Source organism: Polypterus senegalus, chromosome 5, assembly GCF_016835505.1.
Source record: "Polypterus senegalus isolate Bchr_013 chromosome 5, ASM1683550v1, whole genome shotgun sequence".
In the NCBI taxonomy this organism is placed as follows: Eukaryota; Metazoa; Chordata; class Cladistia; order Polypteriformes; family Polypteridae; genus Polypterus; species Polypterus senegalus.
The window spans coordinates 153,176,047-153,199,840 of NC_053158.1; the positions used below are offsets into that span (position 1 = coordinate 153,176,047).

The 23,794-nt window shown below is 37.5% G+C and overlaps 1 protein-coding gene across 5 annotated transcripts in view; it reads right to left on the reverse strand.

The window, feature by feature from the left end:
- Window positions 1-680: 680 nt before the first annotated feature.
- LOC120529591 (zinc finger protein 28-like) overlaps window positions 681-23,794 on the reverse strand; it is a 63,577-nt gene continuing 40,463 nt past the window's right edge. For all 5 annotated transcript variants that reach the window (XM_039753512.1, XM_039753513.1, XM_039753515.1 and 2 more), the window contains 4 exons: window positions 13,920-14,033; window positions 8,137-8,265; window positions 4,445-4,552; window positions 681-1,157 (listed from right to left, as the gene is read on the reverse strand). In XM_039753512.1, coding sequence (XP_039609446.1) covers window positions 1,032-1,157; window positions 4,445-4,552; window positions 8,137-8,265; window positions 13,920-14,033 — 477 coding nt within the window. In that variant the 3' untranslated portion in view covers window positions 681-1,031. The remainder of the gene's footprint in view (window positions 1,158-4,444; window positions 4,553-8,136; window positions 8,266-13,919; window positions 14,034-23,794) is intronic.

Sequence of the window (23,794 nt, forward strand, 5' to 3'; positions counted from 1 at the left end):
CCAATCCCAGCCAACACAAGGCGCAAGGCAGGAAACAAACCCCGGGCAGGGCGATTTTAAAATTCTGGACAGACAAACGAACAGCCACGGTAGCGTATTATATAAGAAGACAGTGATGGTGGCACTTTGATTTGGGCATGGTTTGTTACAGTAAGACTTAAACAAGTCACTATTATTAAAGGAAACAAGATTTCTGGTTTGCATAAGAGAAATAAAGCGAGCTGCAAAAATCCACTGGAGCCACACTGCAAGCACTGCAATGATTTTAAACTTACAAAGAAGTGGGCAGAATAACTGAAAAAGAAGAAACTCAAAGCTAATGGCCAAGTCAGAGTCAAGTTGGAGCAAAAACATGCAGTCTTTAATTCTTGAACACCTTGGGATGTTATGGAGTTTAAGTCTGTTGTAGGCAGTAGTCTCTGGCACTTGTGACATACATCACGCTTCTAGCACAAAGGAGTGCATGTATTTTAATTTTTCTCATCTTATTTTAATTCATCTGTTTTGTTAAAATTTTTTGTTTAATGTTGAATTTCCTTTTGGTAATGAATAACTGCAAATAAAATATCAAGCTTTTCCATGCACCATCACCTAATTCATGGCTTCTTTAACTTGTTTGTGATCATCATCACATAGTTTCTTGAAAAATAATGAAGCAAAAATAAAAAAACATATTCATGTGAGTTCACAAACCTGTTTTATTATATCATACAGAGTACTTGGTAGCAACTGGCACAGTGCAGGTAACCTTTGATTTCACAATAAATCAAGATACACAAAAACATTAATTAATAAATACTGCAGTGCAATAAAATTCTATTAAACATTTGATTGCTCTTTATCTATGAAGCTACAATTGGTTGTATCTGTGACAATGCATTATGTTCTTGTAATACGTTTATTTCCATCTCTGTTAGATTGAATAATTGTGTGTACTTTTATTATCAGATATATATAGTTTGCAGTTGGGCTAAGGTATTTTTAATATCTTCTGAGCAATTTTGAAAAAAAAAAAATGTTAAAATTCACCATTATTCAAGGTAAATTTTCGGAGGTTCATTTTTCCCTAACACACTGTAACAACCTATGCAGATGTTTGGTTTCTTCGGATTTTTAGGTTTGTCATTCCTCCTGTTCCGTGAATGATGCTTTCCATGCTGTAAAGAAAATAACGACACATCTTGGCTTTAAAATGTGCTTGTATATTATAACACACTGCACAAAAATTACCTGCTGAAAGGTTGTAATGTAGCAGTAGTAATAGTAGTAATAGTTTTCTCATTTGTACATATCACAGTCAAATTCTTACTTGCATGTTTTAAGATTCAACATGTCGCCACTCACCAGCATCATTGTAAATATTGTCAAACAATTAAACTTGGTGACTGTTTTGCGGCACATACTGTGAAGGCACAGGAGACAAAGGGTGGGGAAAACTACACAGTCAGTAACAGATATTTGATTTTAATTTCATTTAATCTATGAGAATATGAGTGACACAATGACACAACTACTGACCCTGTGCACTTCTGTTATTTAAGATGAAAAAACAGGAAGTGGGTCATCATTTGTTCAACCACCTTGCTAGAGAACATCTTTATGACAAGAACAATTTCAACAAGAGCTGTTAAGTGCAATCTGCTTTTGGTAATTTAACAGGGTCTCTATTTGAAAACAAAAAAACTTGGATATGTTGTTTGCACTTTTTTGTTTAGTTTCCTCTAGAAAGTAATATACTATATGTTTACTTACATTACCCTCATTCACCTCAATTTTGATTCATTCAGAATGATACATACAAATGCTTTCATGGAAGCACACGTCTATGTAAGAAAGATTTCCCACAATTTATGAAGACTGTTATGGATCAGCTCAGTTCAGCTGAGTGGCACATTAAGGAGACCTGGGTTCTCGTTTCAGGTACCCACTGCAGACGGTTTGCATATTCTCTCAGTGTCAATGTTGGTGTACCCAGGTACTCTGGTTTCCTCTCATAGTCCAAAGACGTGCAGGTTAGGTGGACTGGTGACTCTAACTTGGCTCTTGTGTGTCTGTGTATTTCTGTGTATTCACCCTGCAATGGTCAGGTGTCCTGTCTAGAGACTGTTCCTGCCTTAAGTTTGCCCATCACCCTACCCTGGATTAAGTGGATTTAGAAAATTGATGATGTTATGGATCAGCCAGTGTTCTCACCATGGCTAACGTTTATGTTGGGAGCAATTCATGTTTTTAGATAGATAGTGTGATGGACAGCCGGGTCCCCCATGCTGCATATGTTCCGGGGGAGCCACCATGGACAGCCCAATACCTCCCCCGGGACACTTGGTGGCAGCCTCCCTGGCCAAAGTTGATTTCCCAGTCTCCCGCGTGGCTCCATGGGACATGGAGTCCTCCACAGCCTGGTTGGGAGCTGGGGTGGCTGCTAGGGGGTGCTGTCGGTGCAATTGGGACCAGGTGGTCAAGCACCTGGAACACTTCCGGGTGGGCTATAAAACGAGCCAACCTCCACCACTAAAGGGCCGGAATCAGGAGGAAGAGGACGAGGTTGCCTGGGAGGAGTGGTGGTGCAAGGTGGAGAGTTGTTTATTTGTGTTTAAACTGCTTTTGGGACTGTGTTGGGCCTGTGGGACACGGGGAAGACGTGCCCCACGGCTGAAGAGAAAATAAAAGCCTGTGTGATTTTTACACGTGCCTCTGCGTCAGTCTGTGCCGGGTCAGGTGCTATATAGCGCCTTTATCACAATAAATAGATAGATAGTACTTTATTTGCCCCCAATGCTAAATTACATTTTTTTCCATTGTTTATTATGTTACTAGTATATCATTAGTTCTGTTTATTGTTCTCTTTTATGTAAAATATTTTTCTTTGATTACGTTTTTTTTAATTATTTAAAGTATAACTGCTATGTTTCTATGAGTGGTATGGTATTCTGCTCTGTCCCTTGTACCATGTGGGTGGAGCCACACTGATGTCACAGCTGAAGGACCGCCCCTCATTCTTTATCTGTCAAAGCTGACAGCAGATTCCTGAATGTTCCATTGAAGCTCTTTTGAGTGCATTGACAGAGTATCAGATTTTTCTGGGGATTTTGATTCTATTTTTGGTTTTGATATCTGGATTGTGTATTGGCACATTTTCACCTAGGATTGTTTGTTGGAAATTCCTTTTTGCCATTTTTGTTCCTTCTGAGATTTTCTGAGTAAATATTCTGCTCTACAGCTTGTCCTTTCTAGCCAAAAGTTTTATGGTTCCTTTCCTTAAAAGGCATTTATTGTGATTTTTTTTTTTTTAATTTTAGAGTTTTGCTTGGAACTTGGAAGTTATTTCTTTATTTTGGGACCATGGACTCAGAAGGTCAGACTGCTTGAGGTGAGGCCATTTCTAGGTAGGGCCTGAATGCTTGTGGAGCTTTTAGAAGGCCTTGCACCCTCTTGGCTATAGGAGAACACTCAAATTATAACAGAGCACTTTGTGATTTAGAAAGGAGCACTAGAATCTCCAAAAGAATTAACAGTGTCAATTGTCAATTCACTATTAAAAAAGCAAATTTACCTTGGAATGTTATAGTAATTGAGAATTTAAATTATCAGAACATAAAGAGGAAGAATGCCATAAATTGTGGAACACAGAATAAGGAGCTCACAGAATGAGTCAATGACTGCTTTAACCCAGCATATCAAAACATCAGATAGAGAAGTCTGTCTACAAAAATGACATTCTGTAACAACTAAGAGAGAATTCAGAATATTGAAATAGTTGAAGAATTGATAAGTCAAGTCAGTGGTTAAATTTAATGTAAGGCACTTTTGGTCAACTGTAGGAAACGTTTATGAAAGAAACCTGGCTGTTTAAAGTATACAGACAGCTGAATAATAGTTTGGTCATTTTAAAGGTATATTGTGTAAAATACAGGGCAAGTTCACTTCACCGTTTAACAGCATTAGGAAATGTAAAAGAAATCCTTGTTGAATGAGTAATAAGAAATGTAAAAATGACATTGTTAAAGAAAAGCTGTTGTATGAGGCAGACAAGACACATATGAACACGATAGTTAAAAACGACAAAAGCCAATTAGAGAAGCACATGGCGGAATTGCAAAAGTCGACCCAAAACGTTTCTTTTGGTATTTTAGCAGCAAGAAAGCACTAGAAGGAGCAAAGTATTAAGAAAAATGATAGTGAAAATAAACTAAAAAGCAAGTAACATAACATTTACTGAACAGTTCTCAAAAATTAAGCAATTAATGAAGACTAACAATTTATGTGATGTTAGAAGCCTCCAGTGACTTTGAAACTGATAGATATAACGACTTTGACTGAAATAAGGTCTTAAAGCAGCAGAGGGGAAGAAAAAAGTCAATTAAAACAGTTGTGAACCAACAGGGGGCTGGTAGTCCATGGAAATCCCCCTAACAGTACAATGCTGGAACATATTTTCACATACCTTTTCATGATGGCCATCATGTGCATCTGTGGCCTCTTTATGCTCCTTTTTATGCTCCTCTTTATGCTCTTTCCTCTCATTGCATTTATGGCAAGTCCAGCTTGGTGACTTAGTGATGTAAAGAGAAAGTAAACAAACAAAGTAAAATATCATCAGATTGGAGTTTTTGAATTAACGTCACTTTAGTCACTTTTTTGGAGGATATCTGGAACTGTAACAATAATCTAGCAGAGGTGTCTTCTTCAATTTGGCCAGAAGTCACTAATTTTTGCACCGAGTAGTGTAGTGAATGGGCCTTTGGTAACCACAAGCTAACTGGTTCAATCTTAAACTCTGACTATAAACAAGTAAACTAGCTTGATTGTGTTTCAATTCAAAAAGAGTTTTTGAGCAATTGTGTTGTACTATATCTTGATTTTGTAAGTAGCTTTGGGTAGGGCTGTCAAATGATTGCTGACTCCAGTATCAGCATTAAGCTACCAAGTATTAATTGACCCAAACCTCAATCTGGGCTTGTCATATTGGTCTTGGTTCTGCAGTGAATCTGTGTTGATATCTTAGACCTTCTTCAAAAAAAAAATTGCACCTTAAAGGGGTGGCGAAGGAATGGCCATTCAAAAAAATACAGGCAACCCCACTGGGCACTGCATAGGACACTACCGTTTGCACCCATTGAAAAGGCTGATAAACTGACTGAGATGAAACTTTTGAGGCACTGGCCGAGGTATTACCGGTTACATTTCAAGAGGCCACATTTCCTTTGCTGTCACGTCCTCCCCCACTACTCGTTTCGCAGTGCTGGGAGTGCTGCTGTTGAAAATGAGGAGCAGTTCTTCCACGAGGATGGTTGTGCTGAAGTGATTTTGCTTGAATGTGGTTTCTTATGACTCTAACTACAGCTATAAAAGAGATATAGTAAGTATTGTAACATGAATTTAGCCAGCAAGTCAGCTGGTGCTTGTAGGCAGTATGTAAAGTAGCTGTATTTAACGTTAATTATATTTTCAGAAGCATGCGTAGTAACAGAAGAGTAAAACTGTAATGAGCCCTTTTAACCAGCATGGAGTGTGTATGAGTGAGTGAGTGAGAGTAAGCGAATGGGTGACTACTTGACCGAGAGGGTGATGTACACAGATGTGAAAGGAAAATGAACTGCTTGCAAGCTACTTAGGGTTAGTAGCTGACAAAGCTGTTTTGCCATACCAGCAGGTTATTCATATGGGCGTCTGTCATAAGACAGTGCAGTAAGCTGACCTTGGACAATTTCTAGTTTCTTTAGCAGGGGATCATGGAACTGCTCTTCTGGACTCCACTTCCCATGAACCCCTGAGGGTGTCCAGGCTGGGACGCCTCAACCAGACCACTGCCCCCTAACATGTAGGGGATGGAACTGCTCTTGGCTTCTGGGTTCTGCTCATTCATCCCCTGGTATATTCCATCTTGGAAGGAGGTCATGCCATCATTCACCCATGATGCCCATCTGTCCTTCATGGCACTCTTACTGTTTATTGTTGATATCTCCTGTTGGTTTTTTTTGATTTTATAAAAATACAATCACAAAAAATATATATATATACATGCAATGCACCTGAAGTTTAGTTTTTTATACTCTCAAAATAGTTTCTAGTCCCCATACCCTTTATTGGATTAAGTGAGTTTGAGAATAAGGATAACTATTTATATTTAAAAGTCTTAATATTCAAAATGCAAGACTAAACTTAAAGCAGCCAGACGTCTTCTGTGACAAGTGGCAATTGGATCTTCATTATACTGAGCAGCAGTCAAGCATTCAGATTTCTTCATTTATCTTAATAACATCAATTTAAATGTTTCTGTTTTTCAGAGCTTTCATTTCCATATCTAATATGTGCAGATTTTTTCCAATTTTGATTTCAGACTTTGTTTCTTATGGTTCAGATCTTAAAAATGCAAATCGAATAAATAAGATAAAAAATACAGCCTTGGCAGAACACACTTTTTTAACCATTTTTAACAACCCATTTTGTTTTTCCTAATTCAATGATAACTGTTGATGTCTTGTTTTCTTACACAATATTCCATGGTTGGATGCCAAACCAAAGACACAGTCAAAAAACAACATCTAGTATTCGGAAAGATTACACTTTCTAAAAAAAAAATGGTTGGATGCATAAGTAGAAAAGATGCCCTGCGAACAACAGAATATCTGGCTAATATTGGATGATGCCATGCTTACAACTGGTAAAGAATGTTAGACCAAGTGAAAGGCTACACATTTGGCAAAGGATGGTGAGGGGCACAGGGATGGCACACAACACAGTATGGGCCCAGCATGTTCTAAACAGTAGTCTATGCTGGTGCCATGATAATAGAGGTCAACAAAGGATTCCAACCTGGAACTTAAATAGAACAATGGAACCCTGGTGCAGTTTATGGAGGTCAGGTGGTCTGGAGTTGCTTAGGACGCCTGGCTTTTTTTATTTAGAATTGAAGACTAAGAGTGCAGAGTTATTGGGGTCACTTGAAGGAGTTCTGCTGAAACTGCTTCAGGACTTCCTAACACCAAAATAAATGACTCTGGTTGAAAGTTGAGATTGAAGTCAACCTGAGCCAGAACACACATTGAGTCCCAAGATGGGGGTCACAGGCTCACTGGTGGGGAGGAGAGGAGCAGGAAAGAAACTAAGAGTTGTGCGTAAAGCTGTTATGTACACAGTGAAGCTCCGCATCTCATTACTGTGAGAGTGAAAGGAACAGGAGAAGAAAAGAGGCGTTAATGGTAAAGGGCTAAGCCAACCCAGAATCAGAAATGAGCAGAGGTCATGTAGCAGAAGAGTAATAAACTTTAGCGAGTAAACCTTTTGAGGACAAGAAAGAATTTAAGTCAAAGAGTACAGTGGGGTTTCAAAAGCCAAACTAATGAGAATGTCATCAACCAAAAATATACACAAAGTTTATTTTGATGTGTTTTGTTTTTCTTGTTCCAAATTATCCCATGATTAGGATGACAAGCATGCACCATCGCTGTCTTAAACAGTCAAATGGTGTCACACGTAACCGATGGTCACAAGATGGTAATACGCCAGCAAGCAACATGGCTGCCACCATAAGATAACTCAGTAACAAACAATTAAAAGGGTCTCAAAATGTCAGAGAAATTATATCATCATCAAAAACAATCATACAAAATCCAAAACAAAATGAATTATATGTTCTAACGATTAAAAATAATAATACGATTCACAATAAAGGCATAGTGTTTGTTATATTCAGGGATCAGAATTTGAAATAAGTAGGCCTTCATTTGTTAATTTATGAATCTCTTTTTGTTCTTCTCTTGATTAACCTCATCTTGTGTTTTTTTATTTAGTGAAACAATCCTTTTAGTTAAGATTTGGCCTAGAAAATAGCATTTTTTAGACTTAAATTGACACACAACAACTTTCACAACGGTTGCCCCTTGTTCTTCAAGACATTTATCCCAAATGAATGAAATTGGGCATTTTGCATTTTTGATTTTTTTTTCTAGTAATGGATTTCCTCCCACTTTCTAAAGACAAGTTGTGAATTTACTGATGACTTTTCGTGGTATGACTTGCATGTGTCTGTAAGGTCCTTTCACAGAGCTGTGTGGCTGTGCCCATTGAAAGCAGAGTTATTTGGAAATGTGAAATTGAATTAAACATAGATTTACGTAAAGGTAAATCTGTTACCTTTCGGTGTTCTTTACACTCTTTTTTACCATGATGTTCCTGCTGCTCAATGAAAGCTGGTTTAATGGAGTTTTTTCCAGATAGAGTTATTACATAATCAAGGTTTCTTCTTCTCCTCCGCTGATTAACCTGATACAAAATAACAAATAAATACAAAAGCTTAATTTCTCTATGCGTCTAATATGAACCAGTGAACATTTCTTTTACATGTACCATATAATTAGATTCTTCTCCACTCTGTGCCCTTTGAACAGTTTCACTGTCAAGAACATTATTCAGCTTTATGAATGTTGGCCAAGAACATACGTTCCAAGTAGATTTGGTGAAAATAAACCCAAAGAATGGACTCATTTTCCAATTTTTCAATGTGAAAAAAAAATTCAACACCCTCAACCACGGACCTCATTTGACAAAGAGCGGAATTTGTTAACCTCGCCGCTTAACTAGAAGGACTTGGGTTCTACGTTGTGAAAATGCAGAGCAACATGCTGTCCACCACCTGTCACTGACATTGAGAAGACAGGGACCAAAAACGTCTAAAAGGGTATGGTAAGTCGCTTTTTGGTAGGATGACAGAGCATTAATATTTCCATATTTAGGAAGAGCTATGTCTGTGCATTTTGTCCTAATATTGCTGGCATAGGAAAGGGGTCTAAACTTTGTGTTTATGTCCTATAATCATAGGGACTTCTTCATGGTGACTCGAAAATACACTATTAAAAGAAACAAAGTACTCTGATTTTTGGTTGAAAGTAATGAATCAAATATGAAATTAATAAACTGTTGCAATATAGTATGATACATTCAAATTTAAAAAACAAAAGCACATAATTGTGAAGATACAGTTCCTTGTATTAAGTCTAACAGAACCTTTTGACCCAGTCAGTACTGTTATGATTTTGGGGTACTGAAAGGTACTAAATTCATTATAAACTTATTGTGCACTCATACTCTCACTTTAGACATTTTTTTTGTAACAATATTTTGTTTGTTATATTCAGGCTTGGTGTTGTTGTTTCTATTGCAAGGGGGCCGCCAGCTATGATGTATCACATTATTGAACCACAAACTACAGTGACCATAAAAAGTAGTCTCCCCCATTGGTAGCTTTTATATTTTATTATTATACAACTTTGAATCACCACAGATTCCATCATCAACAGAAAAAGACTCTAGAACATCAAAGTGAAAACCGAGCTCTGCAAAGTGGACTAGATCAAAGGAATACTCCTCCCAAAACCAATATTTGTTATATTTTGTTTACCCCATGTATTTTGTATTGATAGCCAAGAAACAATTCTAATCTCATATCTTCATGTGGAAAGAGAGATCACAGTTTAAGATATAAAGAATCTTCAAGGAGACCTGTTCTGTCCAAACAATGTAAGTAACATCCATGGGGAAAAAAAATTCTCACGTTACTCATGTTGCATAATCCATATGCCTGTTAGCCATAAAAATAACAGACTTATGATAATGCGTCTTTCCTGCTTACCTGATTTTTCCCTAAGTATTAATAATATTTTAATGTATGCTTTTTGAACATTTTGAGCATTTGACTAGATAACAGGCATGTGGAGTAGCTTTCTCTTTGCCAATCTCCCATAAAGTTTTGACTGGTGAAGCAAGAGGACAACAGTTGTATTCACAATCTCTCTAATCTCATCCACTGTAGGTTGTAACTCCTTCTGAGTTATCCCAGGTCTCTTGGTGGCCTCCCTCACTAGTCTTCTTCTTGAACGATAACTTGTTTTTTATGGACATCCTGCTCTAGGCAGACATACAGCTGTGCCACACTCTTCATTTCTATTTGACTGATTTAACTGGACTCCAGGGGATATTCAGTGACATGGATATTTTCTTGTCTTCATTCCCTGACTTGTGCTCTTCAATAACTTTTTCACGGAGCTACTTGGAGTGTCCTTTTGTCTTCATTGTGTAGGTTAGGCCTCCATATTGACTCACCACACGTTGGACCTTCCACATCCAGGTGCAGTTATGCTACAATCAACTGAAACCCCCTGATTACAGAAAGGTGGTCTTCAGGGAAGAAATTCTGAACTTCTAAAAACAGCTGGCTGCACCAGTAATAGTTTTGGTGTATCATATTAAATGGGGTCAATACTTAATGTGATCAGCTATTTTGTGTTTCAGATTTGTCATTAATTTACACCAGTTTCCAGAGATCTGTTTTCACTTTGACAGTCAAAAAATCCACTGTGATACAATGTTGTGTAACAATGACATAAAGAAACTTTCAAGGAATGAATACTTTTTATAGGAACTGTATTTAAGACAGCAGCCACTATCATCCGCATCCACGTTTGACGATTACATAAAAAAAAAAAACTGTTGGTACAATAGTGAGTAAAAAATGATATAAGGAGTTGGAACTTTTTGTATGACGCTCAACTTTTGCTTTCTGGTTTGAGATTTAGCTGAAATAGGTATCTTTTGAATCCCTGATTTGGATGTTTGCTTGGTTTTGGCTTTCTTTCTTTCTTTCTTTCTTTTTTTCTTATTTTAGCTTTTGTGAGTTGCCAGTAGTGTCTACAAAAACTTTAAAAACAAGTATCTTACCTTGACTGGTAAACAAATTGCAAGATTTCACTTCTTACAGAAGTTGCATGCAGATTAGCTCTGTATTCCACAGATTTGACAGTAGCTTACCCAAAGGTTGACTATCACAACACAGAAATTCCAACCTGATGTCAGAGCTGGGGCCTCATGTATAACGCCGTGCGTAGAACTCGCACTATAACATGGCGTAAGCACAAAAGCCAAAATGTGCTTACGCACAGAAAATCCAGATGCAGGAATCTGTGCGTACTCCAACTTCCACGTTCTTCCGCTACATAAATCCCGATCAGCGTGAAAACTAACGCCGTGCACGCGCATTATGTAACGCCCCAAATCCTCCCAGAATTACGCCTATTTGAATATGCAAATCAATATAAATCGCCCTTAAGCGCAGCCTTCTGTGAAAAGACAATGGGAAAAGCATGGGGAAAATATAAGAATTTCAGCGAATACCAAGTGGAGGCAAAGGAAAAACATACTATTTGTTCAAATAAACCGTGGTATAATCAACAAAATGAAGTTGATTGAGTGACATAGCGTGTTGGAGAAACTTGAAAGCTCACATTCACAAAATCGCACAGTGCCAGAAATAAAAAAGAAGTCACATATCAAAGTCGCCGTGAAAAGAAGAGTTGTAGCCCACTGTCTGAGTGTCATATGAAAGTTTATTAGGGTACAGAGAAAAAAGGCACACGGTGGGGAAAACGCACGAAATGTCAACTTTAATCTCGAATTTTCCACTTTAATCTTGTAGTTTATTTTGTCATTTAGTAGAACATTATAAACTTCATCTTAAAATCGTTTAATTAACCAGTTTCTCAAAATTACATCGTAATTAAAGTAGCACGTTAAATGCTTTGTTTTGTATTTGATCTTCTACTGTATGTGATCTATGTGTGTGGATCACTACTTGCTTCTTAAACTGGCTCTCTTCCTCCAACTGGACACAGAATCCATTACATTCGTGATATTACAGCTCTCTGAATAACTAAAATACTGAGATGTATACGTGATGTCATTTTCATGATGATAGGAGTTAAAGCACATTATTAAACATGTGTTTCATGAGCCTCGTGCTCATGACAAGCATTTATCTTTTGTCGAAATTTGTCGCTGTGTTTTTAGCTGTGTTGTTATTTTCTTTCTGTTTTATATTCAATATATATTGGCGCCCAAGAGTCCTTGCTTTTCTTTCCCCAAGTAACCGATCGCCATACAATCAGCTCTGTAATAGACGTTAAGCCATCTGTAAGCTTAGCCGATTCTTCAAAACGTTTAAAGAACATTGAAATATCTTCGTAGTACATGTTTAATTATTCTATCCTTCACGACACTCCCAGTGAAGAATATAGATTATTTAAATGAAGTTAAAGTTTTATGTGTATAATTTAACAAACATATTTTGCTTCATTTCACCTTAAAAATGATATCGTCATCATATGTAAATACGCTTTATAAAGTGGCCCAGGTTGTGAGATATTATAACTGTAGTGCAAGTTTACAGTGGGGTGATTGTACTTATAAGTACAAACCGTTCTACAAGGAGCAATTGATTGAGTACATTTAAAGTTCTTGGGATTAAACTGTTTCTGAACCGCGAGGTCCGTACAGGAAAGGCTTTAAAACATTTTGCAGTGGCAGAGACAGCGTGTCCTTAAAGCTGTATACCGATAATTCTCTTTCCGATCAGCTGCTGCTGTGATTCACACTCAGATACAGTGATATAAATACTCTGAGTCGCAGTGAGAGAAATATGGAAAAAGATGATCCGCTGTGGCAACTCCTAACGGGAGGAGCTGAAAGAAGAAGAAGAAATAGAAGTGAGAGTAACAACGCTAAAGCAGTTATGGTATTTGGAAAACTATGGCTGTTCCCTGGACCATTATATTGTTACAAGTTAATTACAATCAGATGCATTACACTAATAAACAATATGCGGTTAGTTTCGGTGTATTTATAAAGCCGCGTCATGAAAATAATGAGTAATCACACAAGAACAGTACCATTGCTTTGACGCTGGGTGCCGCCAGTTTGCAAAACCGAGCGGAGAACTTGCGTACGACAAGGCATGAGGTACCGTGGAAAAGTGCGTGGCTTTACACCAAGTGTAGGTTTTATACATCGCGATTTGAACGTGGAAAAGTTCTTATGCAACATTTCTGTGCGTACGCACCGTTTATGCATGAGGCCCCTGGTGTCCAAGAACAGACCATTAGGTTAAAAAGGCAATGCATGTTTGATCTTACAATGACAGCCCCATTCTGTCAGGTATCTGTACCCAGAAGAGGTGACTGAAGCAGAAGAAAATTATTCATCCCACAAATGTCTGAAACCACATGAATGAACACCCTATTGATGCATGTTGTCACACATGCTCATCAGACAGTTACCATCAAGGTTTGTCCAAGGTATGCAATACCACTGTATCGTCTTCCTTTGCCTTCTAAGTACTGAAAATCCACCCAGTGAGGGCAAAGACTCCACCCCTTTTGGCCCCAGGAACATAAAAGCCCAGCCGCCCAGAAGGTGGCATCACTTGTTGACAAGACAGCAGGAGAGACGGCGTTCCTCCAAGCCTTAAAAGGCAGCAATGTTAACAGCAGAAGACAACATTTCTGTTTGTAATCGAGCACAATTTTGTTTTGGAAGTAAACAGGGACAGTCAGGTTGATGCCCCAACATTTATCGCAGTTACTATTCCGGTTAAACTCTTGAATAACCACAATGTGTAAACATAACATGAACTCGGCCCAAAATTGTAATGCCTAATTCATCATACAAGCTTATCTTTTCAAATTTAACAGGACAACCTAGTTACAGAAGAATAAACCTCATTGGTTAAATGACTAAAGGTCCTGAAAGAGTGTTATGTAATGATGCGCTGCTTTGTTCATCAAACTATCTTGTATGTAACTGTTATATTACTCATGCACAGTCACTAATAGCTCCACCAAGTACTGCCCATGTTGTCAATACAATCTGTGGACTATGTGATGGACTGACTGGGCCAATAATTTTGTTGTGTATTCTACTCTCCAACATTATAAGATTCAGCTCCACAATTCAGGTTGAAGAAAAATACCAGAATAAAAAAAATCTTAAATCGCTCTTGCACTTTCTTTTCTGCCAATATTTAGCATCTAAGCTTTACCAACATCACGGTTGTACATCACACAAAAGATCAGAGGGTACTGTTAATGCACCTTGCCACAAGAAGCCACTGTGTGGTCACTTTCATTGTGTGGAGAGCACTGATGGCACAACATCTGCATAGTTGTGTGTTCTTCTTTCTCCTCGTGTTTGATAGTATCATCAGCCTGAAAAAAGAAGTAAAAAGATGGTGGTCACAATCTTCTAAAGAAAAAAAAGAGATTAGGGTTAAGGTTAGGGAAAATAAATTAAAAACATTTTCTGTATGGTCACCACTTTCACAATTTTTAGGTAATGTGTTTTATTAATTATGTGCTAGAAGGTATTTCACAATACATGGAAAAGACCCAGGTACAGTAATCCCTCCTCGATCGCGGGGGTTGCGTTCCAGAACCCCCTGCAATAGATGAAAATCCGCAAAGTAGAAACCATATGTTTGTATGGTTATCTTTATATACAGTATTTCAAGCCCTTATAAACTCTCCCACACTGTTAATATTATTAGAGCCCTCTAGACATGAAATAACACCGTTTAGTCAAAAGTTTAAACTGTGCTCCATGACAAGACAGAGATGACAGTTCTTTCTCACAATTAAAAGAATGCAAATATATCTTCTCTTCAAAGGAATGCATGTCAGGAGCAGTGAATGTCAGAGAGAGAGAGAGAGCGAGAGAAAAGCAAACAATCAAAAAATCAATACGTGCTTTTGGGCTTTTAAGTATGCCGAAGCACCGCGATAAAGTGGCATTTTTTAGAGAAGTGTCCATATCTTCAAGGCAAACAGCCTCTGTGCAAACAGCCCCTCTGCTTAAACCCGCTCCGTCAGATGCAGAGAAAGTCAGAGAGAGTGAGAGAGACAGAGAAAAGCAAGCAATCAAGCACTGCGTGGGAAGCATATCATATATCATTGAGGAGTTTTAGTTAATACGTAATACATGCTCTGATTGGGTAGCTTCTAAGCCATCCGCCAATAGCGTCCCTTGTATGAAATCAACTGGGCAAACAAACTGAGGAAGCGTGTACCATAAATTAAAAGACCCATTATCCACAGAAATCCGCGAACCAGCAAAAAATCCGTGATATATATTTACACTAGCAAAATACCCGCCGCGAGAAGTAGTGTGTTAAAGAAGCAATGAAAAGAAAAGGAAACATTTTGAAAATAACGTAACATGATTGTCAATGTAATTGTTTTGTCACTGTTGTGAGTGATGAGTGTTGCTGTCATATATATTATATATATATATATATATAAATACATATATATATTTGAACACACACACATAAACATATATATATACATATCTATACATATACACATATATACACACACACATATATACATATATATATATATCTACATATATACACATACATATACATACACACATACATACATACACACACATATATACACACAAATACATATATATATATATACATACACACACACATATATAAACATATATATACATATACATACATATCTACATATATACACACAGAGCTATTTCGTATCAGTGCAATACGCTGCTTGTTAAAACTGATAACTCCTGCTCTTACGTGCAAGTCTGCGTGGATATTATGAACTAAATTTTAAATAGAAGGAAGTTTTATTTAGTCGACAGAAATATCTTTGGTAGGAATGGTAAAAACAGACAGGAATATTATTCCTGAATAAATCAACTCAAACCTTAAACAACTTATAATATTTTGCTCTCCATAAAAATATATCCTGTCTAAATTATACAAGTTAGAAATAAAGTAAACGTTAAAAGAACAAACATTCAAATTTCTTTACTCTTATGTAATTTTATATAAAAATAAACTTAGATTTTAAATATCCCAAAAGATTTTGCTCTCCATAAAAATATATCCTGTCAAAATTATACAAATTCAAATATGAACATGCTGCATAACAAAACCTGGAAATATAAATAAAATGTGTTCCTTTCAGCAATAACAAATCAAATCATTCAGTTGTCTTTGCTCATATGTCATTTTAGAGCTGGACGCCTGGCATCTTTTTTTGGCAACAGGTTCGTTTCTGTTTGCTGTGAGGTTCTGTGTTGTGGAGATTCTCAGGATGGATTGCAGGTGCTCATCAGTGAGGCGACTCCTGTGTGCTGTTTTGTTAGTCTTTATCACTGAGAAGAGCTTCTCACACAGATATGTGCTACCAAACATGCACAAGGTTGAGCCGCATGTAGACGGACTTTTTGTTCTTCAAAGTCACCAAAGCGCCGTGCAAACTCAGTGCGCCAGTTTATCAGCAAAGTGCGATTTGGGAACACCGTAGTGACGACTTGGTTTAACATTACTTGGCAACAGGGAAAGTGGGGCAAGTTGCATTTGTGTCTCCCATAAAAGCAGCTTCACTTGAAATCACTTTGTGATTGTGCACGGTAAAACGTCCGCTGAAGTGTCAGATTCTTATTTAATTCTTCTGCTTTCTGTATCTTCTGCATTGCATTCAGGTCTTTCAGGTTACCCTGATGTTTTGTTTTATAGTGCCGTCTTAGATTAAATTCTGTAATTACAGCCACATTAGCTCCACAAATGAGACACACGGGTTCAGTAAACATATACTCAGCCTCCCATCGGTTTTAAAGGCTCTATTTTCAGAATCAACTTTTCTCTTCAGCATCGTGTGAGCTAGCTTCGCAATAACTTGCAGCATCATAAGCTAGACTTGATTAACGCGTAAGTGTTCGCAAGGCAGCTGAAGCGCTGCATTATGGGATCTGTAGTTTATTGTGTTACCAGCGCTTCATATACCCGGGCCATTAATAACAATAATACAGTATATAAAATGATCTCGTGCGGATATAATTACACGCCGGGCGGATGTGGCCCGCCCCTTGAGTTTGACACATATGGACTAAATAGAACTTGAAAAGATATATTTTTCAAATGTGATCGCGCAATTCAGATAGAGTTGACGCGCACTACAGCCTGCATGCCTCAATAAGTCATCCTCCCCTCGCTCTTACTTTTTACCGCTCATCTAATGAATACACTGAGTATGGCTTTACCAAAACAATCATTGATGGCTAATAAAGTATCCATTATTCGAGTATGTAGATCGGGATATATATATACATACAGTATATATATATACCCGCGTATCACAGCGGAAAAGTAGTGTGTTAAAAAAGCTATGAAAAAGAAAAGGGAACATTTTAAAAATAACGTAACATGACTGTCAATATACAGTATTTGTTTTGTGAGTGTTACTGAGTGTTGCTGTCATCAAGGATTTGATTATCATTATTTCTTTCAATCAGGTTCGTATTTGTAGGATGTGTTGTGTTCAAGTTACATTCCGTGTTTGTCAATCGCTGTAAAGATGACAGGTTTCATTCATCGATTCGTTTCTTACTGCATCAATAAACAGCTCGTCTTCTTCTTTATCTGAGACCTGACACACTGCATGCACGTTTTTTTACACTGTCTTCCTTTAGCGGGACATTGACTTTTTCCACCGTGTGCTTTGTTTCTGCAGTAGTTGGATTTATGAATATGCTTGTATCAGACGCTTCATATTTTTTGCTGCCTTTTCAATTGTGTAATTCAGTTTTTGTTCAGCGCTCTTTGGAACTGTTGCCTTTTATCTGTGCACTTTGTCAGTTCACGTGAGCCACTCGGTGTACATGCATCGAAGGTTCCCAGCTGTGCTGGTGCCATCTCCTGCTATGTCCATGGCTGTATTTAATGTTACCTTAGTCCTGGCACTTAAAACTTTCTCTCGCAGTTTCGCTGAGTTTGTGCCAAACACCACCCTGACCATCTCATCTTCCTCTGCATAAGCACAGTCCTTCACCCGTGAATATTTAGTGGAGTTTGCTATTGGATTGCCGCTGACGGACGGCCTTTTATGGGCAGGCACTAAATTACAAACGCCAGCGGCAGCCTGTCTATGAACTTAATTTAATGTGTAGGTTTACATCGTGCTTTGTTTTCGAAGTAGCAGAACTCATAAATATGGTTGTATATGTCACTCGCTCACTTCTTACTGTTTCGCTGCCTTCTCAATTATATAATGCATGTTTTCTTCAGCGCTTTTTGGAGGTCTTCCTGGTTTTCTATGTACTGCGTGATTACGTGGGAGGCGTGATGATGTCACACGAAACTCCGCCCCTACGGCGTTGCAGCTCATCTCCATTACAATAAATGGAGAAAAACTGCTTCCAGTTATGACCATTACGCATAGAATTTCGATATAAAACCTGCCCAACTTTTGTAAGGAAGCTGTAAGGAATGAACCTGCCAAATTTCAGCCTTCCACCCACACGGGAAGTTGGAGAATTAGTGATGAGTGAGTGAGTGAGTGAGTGAGTGAGTGAGTGAGTGAGTGAGTGAGTGAGTGAATGAGTGAGTGAGTGAGTGAGTGAGTGAGTGAGTGAGTGAGTGAGTGAGTGAGTGAGTGAGTGAGTGAGTGAGTGAGTGAGTGAGTGAGGGCTTTGCCTATATAGATATGCTTATATTTAAAATCCACAATGGAGTGAAGCTGTGAAAGTCGAAACGCGACATAGCGAGGGATCACTGTATATGAAGGCTGAATCTTAATTCAACCAACAAACAACACTGAGCAGACCCCTATGATGAGAAATTTGGCCTGCACCTTAGCTGATCCCATCACCCATTTATATCTAGACTAAGCAAACTTCTCATTTGTAACCTGAAGCTGGAGTGATAAGTAATATGGAAGAAAGGGAAAGAAATGGAAAACCAACCATCCATCTGTCTGTTTTCAAACCACCTTAATCTAGCTCAGAGATACAGGAGCTGGAAACCAACATGGCAGCATCTGTGGATATTCATTGAAAATTAGCTGATTTAACCTCATCTTTTTAAATTGGATTTTTTGTTCTTATCTTCTTGTCACAACTGATTGCTCACAAATTCTTCTATAAATATATGGTCCCTTTCTTCATCTCTATATACTGTGTCATGAGTCTTATGAGCCTGAACAAGCACTACTGCTTTAAAAAAATACTCCTTTAGTTCAACTGGAGATACCAAAGAAGGTGGAAGCCAGCTATTTACCACTAAGGTCTTTTAATAATTATTTTATTTTAAAAGTATTGCTCAGTTTAAATGTTTCAGAACTAGTCATCTGTATTAGCAGATCTTTTTCAATTGCAGATGAGTCTCGTTGAAAGCTGAAGCCATGTTGAATTTCTAGAGTGACTGGCCAGAGGCTGTAGGTATTATGATAATTTCAAATTATTATAGCCATCAAAGGATGTTTAAATATCAATATGAATATGGTAATCCCAACCCAGAAAGTGATTCCAGGACTTGGCCTGAAGTGATGCCACTACAAGGGTTAAGAGTGGAGAGGAAAGTTGGGGCAAAGCTCACCTTGGTGATGGAGAACAGCAGGGTAAATAAAGAAAATGAGGGAGTTAGGGAGTGAGATGGGAAATCCTACTGTGGAAGTAGGCAAGTGAATAAGTCATACTACTTCCATAAAAAGGTCTCCCAGACAGGTCCACAAGTGTTATTTATTTGTTCTTTCTATTCTTGTCTTTTTATCTTGACCTTTGTATATCTTTAGCATTCTTGGAGTCATTCTTGATATTGAGGACTGTTATGAAGGTGCTCTGTTGTTACAACTGTTAACTGGAAGCAAAATATGTCACCTACTAGAAGGGAGTGAGTGGTTAATGTAATCAGCTGGTACCACATGAAATTAGGTGACATAAGCATGAATAACACATTTTAAACAGGCAATTTACAAAGGGTCTACTAGATGGTATTAGTCTATTGAATTTGTTTCACTTAATAATCACTGCCTCAGCTAAGCACACCTATTGTGAAAATGAGCACTCTGACTAACAGCTATGCTAAATCAGTGGGTAAATCAAGACAACACAAAAATAAAAAAATTATTACATGAATCATTTACATTAAATTAAATTCTCATCAAAGCAAACAAATGTACAAAATAAATGGTGTTTTACGACCAGTGACATTTGTGTGAATGGGGCAGGAATAATGGTGTTTAGCCTCTTCTGGGAGTTGTTTATCCTGCATTTCACATGCATCTGCCTGTTATTTAGTGCTTTAAAGAAGTTAATAAAGAAAAAAAATTACCAGCATGTGGTTGTCCTGGTAGTACAACGCCCACTTTGCCAATTGATGACAATCTTGATGCTTATAATCCTATAGATGCGTCTGTAGCCATAATGATACTAAAATCCCCACAGCGCTTGCAGTGTGAATATACTCACTTAAATCTGCACCAATCAAGAAACAGGAAGGAATGGTTGCTAGGTAACCATGTGCATTCAGTTATATTTTTGCTTTGCACTGTGGTGCATTTCAGTGTGTCTTCATGTGGAAAATACAGTGGACCCTTGACTTACGAACTCAATTCGTTTGCGAGGGCTGGTTGTAAGTCAAGACTATTTTTCCCATAAGAAATAATGGAAATACCCATAATGCGCTCCGAACCTCCCACAAAAACACTTACTTAACCTTTTCATAATAAAAAAGGGTTGTATAATGTGCATAATTTACCAAAACACCAATAATTTTTCTAATGTACTAACCAAAAAGTTATAAAAAGTGCCTAGCCTACCAGAAACAACAATTTCATACTGTACTCACCATTTAATTTGACATCTTTGGGCTGAAGGAAGGGAGGAGGAGGAGAATGAAACGGAAGGTGGTTATTGTTTAGAAGGAGCCTCCTTATGCAAATCTTTTCTTTCTAAAATTATCGAGGTGGTGGATTTCGACATGCTGTACATATTAGCGAGATCGGTCTCACGAACACCACTCTCATATTTCTGCACAATTTCCTTCTTCCTTTCGATTGTGATTGCTGTTTCTCAAGTTAATAATGGCAGTAGTCGAGCACTCAGTTCAAAGCTGGTCGTGTTGTGAACTGCTGTAATAATACACTCCAAAGCAAGCCGGTGCTGACTCAGCCTGATGACATCATCATGTGCCGCACCAGCCCGCTAGCTAACATCCCTTAACAATCGCTTTCTTTACCTTTGTTACCTTCTCTTCCTTCCTTCCTACACACAGCTGTACTTATCAATAGCTCCTGATGACCCTGATTCTATTGATTCACTAACAGAATGTCTGACTAGTATCTCAGAATGGATGAATAGTAATTTTCTCAAGTTAAATACAGAGAAAACTGAAATTTTAGTGATCAGCAATAATGGATACAATGAGGCTATTAGAAATAAACTGGATACATTAGGATTAAAAGTCAAGACGGAGGTAAAAAGCTTAGGGGTGATTGTTGACTGTAATCTGAATTTTAAATCACATATTAATCAGATCATTAGGACAGCATTTTTTCACTTAAGAAACATAAGTAAAGTTAGACCTCTTATATCACTGAAAGATGCTGAGAAATTAGTTCACGCGTTTGTTTTCAGTCAACTAGATTACTGTAACACACTCCTCTCAGGACTACCCAAAAAAGATATAAATCGTTTGCAACGAGTGCAGAATGCAGCTGCTAGAATCCTAACTAGGAAAAGAAAATCCGAACACATTTCTCCAGTTTTAATGTCACTACACTGGTTACCTGTGTCATTCAGAATTGACTTTAAAATTCTGCTTATGGTTTATAAAGCCTTAAATAATCTCGCCCCATCTTATATATCGGAATGTCTGACACCTTGTATTCCAAATCGTAACCTCAGATCCTCAAATGAGTGTCTCCTTAGAATTCCAAGAACAAAACTTAAAAGAAGTGGTGAGGCGGCCTTCTGCTGCTATGCACCTAAAATCTGGAATAGCCTACCAATAGGAATTCGCCAGGCTGATACAGTAGAGCACTTTAAAACACTGCTGAAAACATATTACTTTAACATTGCCTTTTTATAACTTCATTTAACTTAATCCTCATACTCTATATGTTCAATTTCCTCAAAATAACTATTCATGGTGGCTCTAAAATCGGTACTGACCCCCTACTCTCTTTTCTGTTTCTTTTTCCTACTCAAAGCTTCATGATGCTCCAACAATGATGGACGGATTAAAAGGCTGAAGTCTACGTGACCATCATCATCAAGTCCTTCCGTGAGAACCCTAAATCCAAAGAGGACTGTTTCATTTATGTCAGGTAGATTGCCCAGAGGGGACTGGGCAGTCTAATGGTCTGGAATCCCTACAGATTTTATTTTTTCTCCAGCCGTCTGGAGTTTTTTTGTTTTTTCTGTCCCCCCTGGCCATTGAACCTTACTCTTATTCGATGTTAATTAATGTTGATTTATTTTGTTTTATAATTGTGTCTTTCATTTTTCTATTCTTTAATATGTAAAGCACTTTGAGCTACTGTTTGTATGAAAATGTGCTATATAAATAAATGTTGTTGTTGTTGTCCTTAGCAATTATGCGTCTTGCTTGCCATGGTCTTAGTGAATTATCTATATAGATAAATCACTGCACTGACCAAAATTACATCCACAAGCACATGTATCTGACGCTTGCGAATGCTCTCAGCTGTTTGTTTACAATCGCACAAGTGGATAAACGTGACCACATTTGGGTCATAACGCAAGATGTTGGTAGTAAATCAAAACCAAAATTTTGGTCATAAATCAAGTTGTTCGCATGTCAGGCCGGTCGTATATCAAGGGTGGACTGTATGTAGCATGTATGTAGTATGTATGTATGTAGTATAACACTCCTCCTCAGTGATGTAAATAAGAGTGATAAAAACAGAATTAGTTTGACAGGAGTGCTCCAGAGTACCTATATTACACAACTGCCAAAAAATTCAGGCAAATGTTATATTTTAGCCAAGAACTACCCAGGCTAGGGGTCATGTTCTTGGTGTTCATTTTTACTTTTATTATTTATTTGTATTGTTATTTATTTTTGATTTTGCTATTTTACAATTGCCTTTTTTAAGTGCCTTGTGTTTTGTGGGTGGTCCCCCAAGAGACGGGGCCAACTGCCAATCACTGCCAGGAACTATCCTCTGCCTTATATATCCAGAGGGTCTCCCACTGTTCCTGGCAGATCATTTTGAATGCACTAAGGAGTGGTGAGTTCTTTTGCTTTTTGTAAATTCTATATACTTTTTGATTTTTCTGGATTTTTTGATAATTTCCTCTGTGTTTTGACCTTGTTATTGGAATCTGTATTCGGATTTGTTTGATTTAGATTATTTTCTTGTTATAAGTATTTTCATTTTGCCTTTCTAATCCATGGCGTTTCATTGTGATTGGAAAACTTTTTTGTTAAGAACAAATCTTTTATTTTATAAATATTCGGTACTTGCACTCATTATTGTCGATATCCACTAGTCGACATTATTGGAACTGTTTGAGTGCTTTAGAAAGTCTAAGATCACAGCAGCAAACATGGAAGTTTGCACAAGACTTTTAGGAACAATATAATTACATTTTCCATTCCAAAATATATTAAAAACCCCTAAAAAACAATTTTAAGTGAGTTTCACCATTGAGAATCACAAACAAAAAAATTGTAGTGCCAGTTGAAAGAACCTTGGCAGTTATGATGAATAATATTTCCATTGTCAAGATTTTCAGTTCTAAATTTTGGTTAATTTTGATGTTATTTTCATGTGTTCTCATTTTTTATGTTTATTTAATAAGCATAAATACATTGTAGTCTGGAAAGAACAAAGCAAGACGATCAAAGAAGACCAATCGTCAAAACCCAAATGCTAACAACGAGAATCAAAGTCAAAGAGTACAAGCGGCAAACAATAACAAAGGCAAAAAATAACGTATATACTCGCGTTTAAGTTCTCCCGCAGATAAGTCAGACTTGATTTTAACATATAATTTCTGGTATTTTATAATGTTAGTCATTTAAGTCGAATGTGAAAAACTCACACTATTGGTCCAAGAGATTATGATATGCTAATGCCCACCTGAGAGAGTAACCACGGAGCACACTGCCTTTTTTTTCTATGTATTG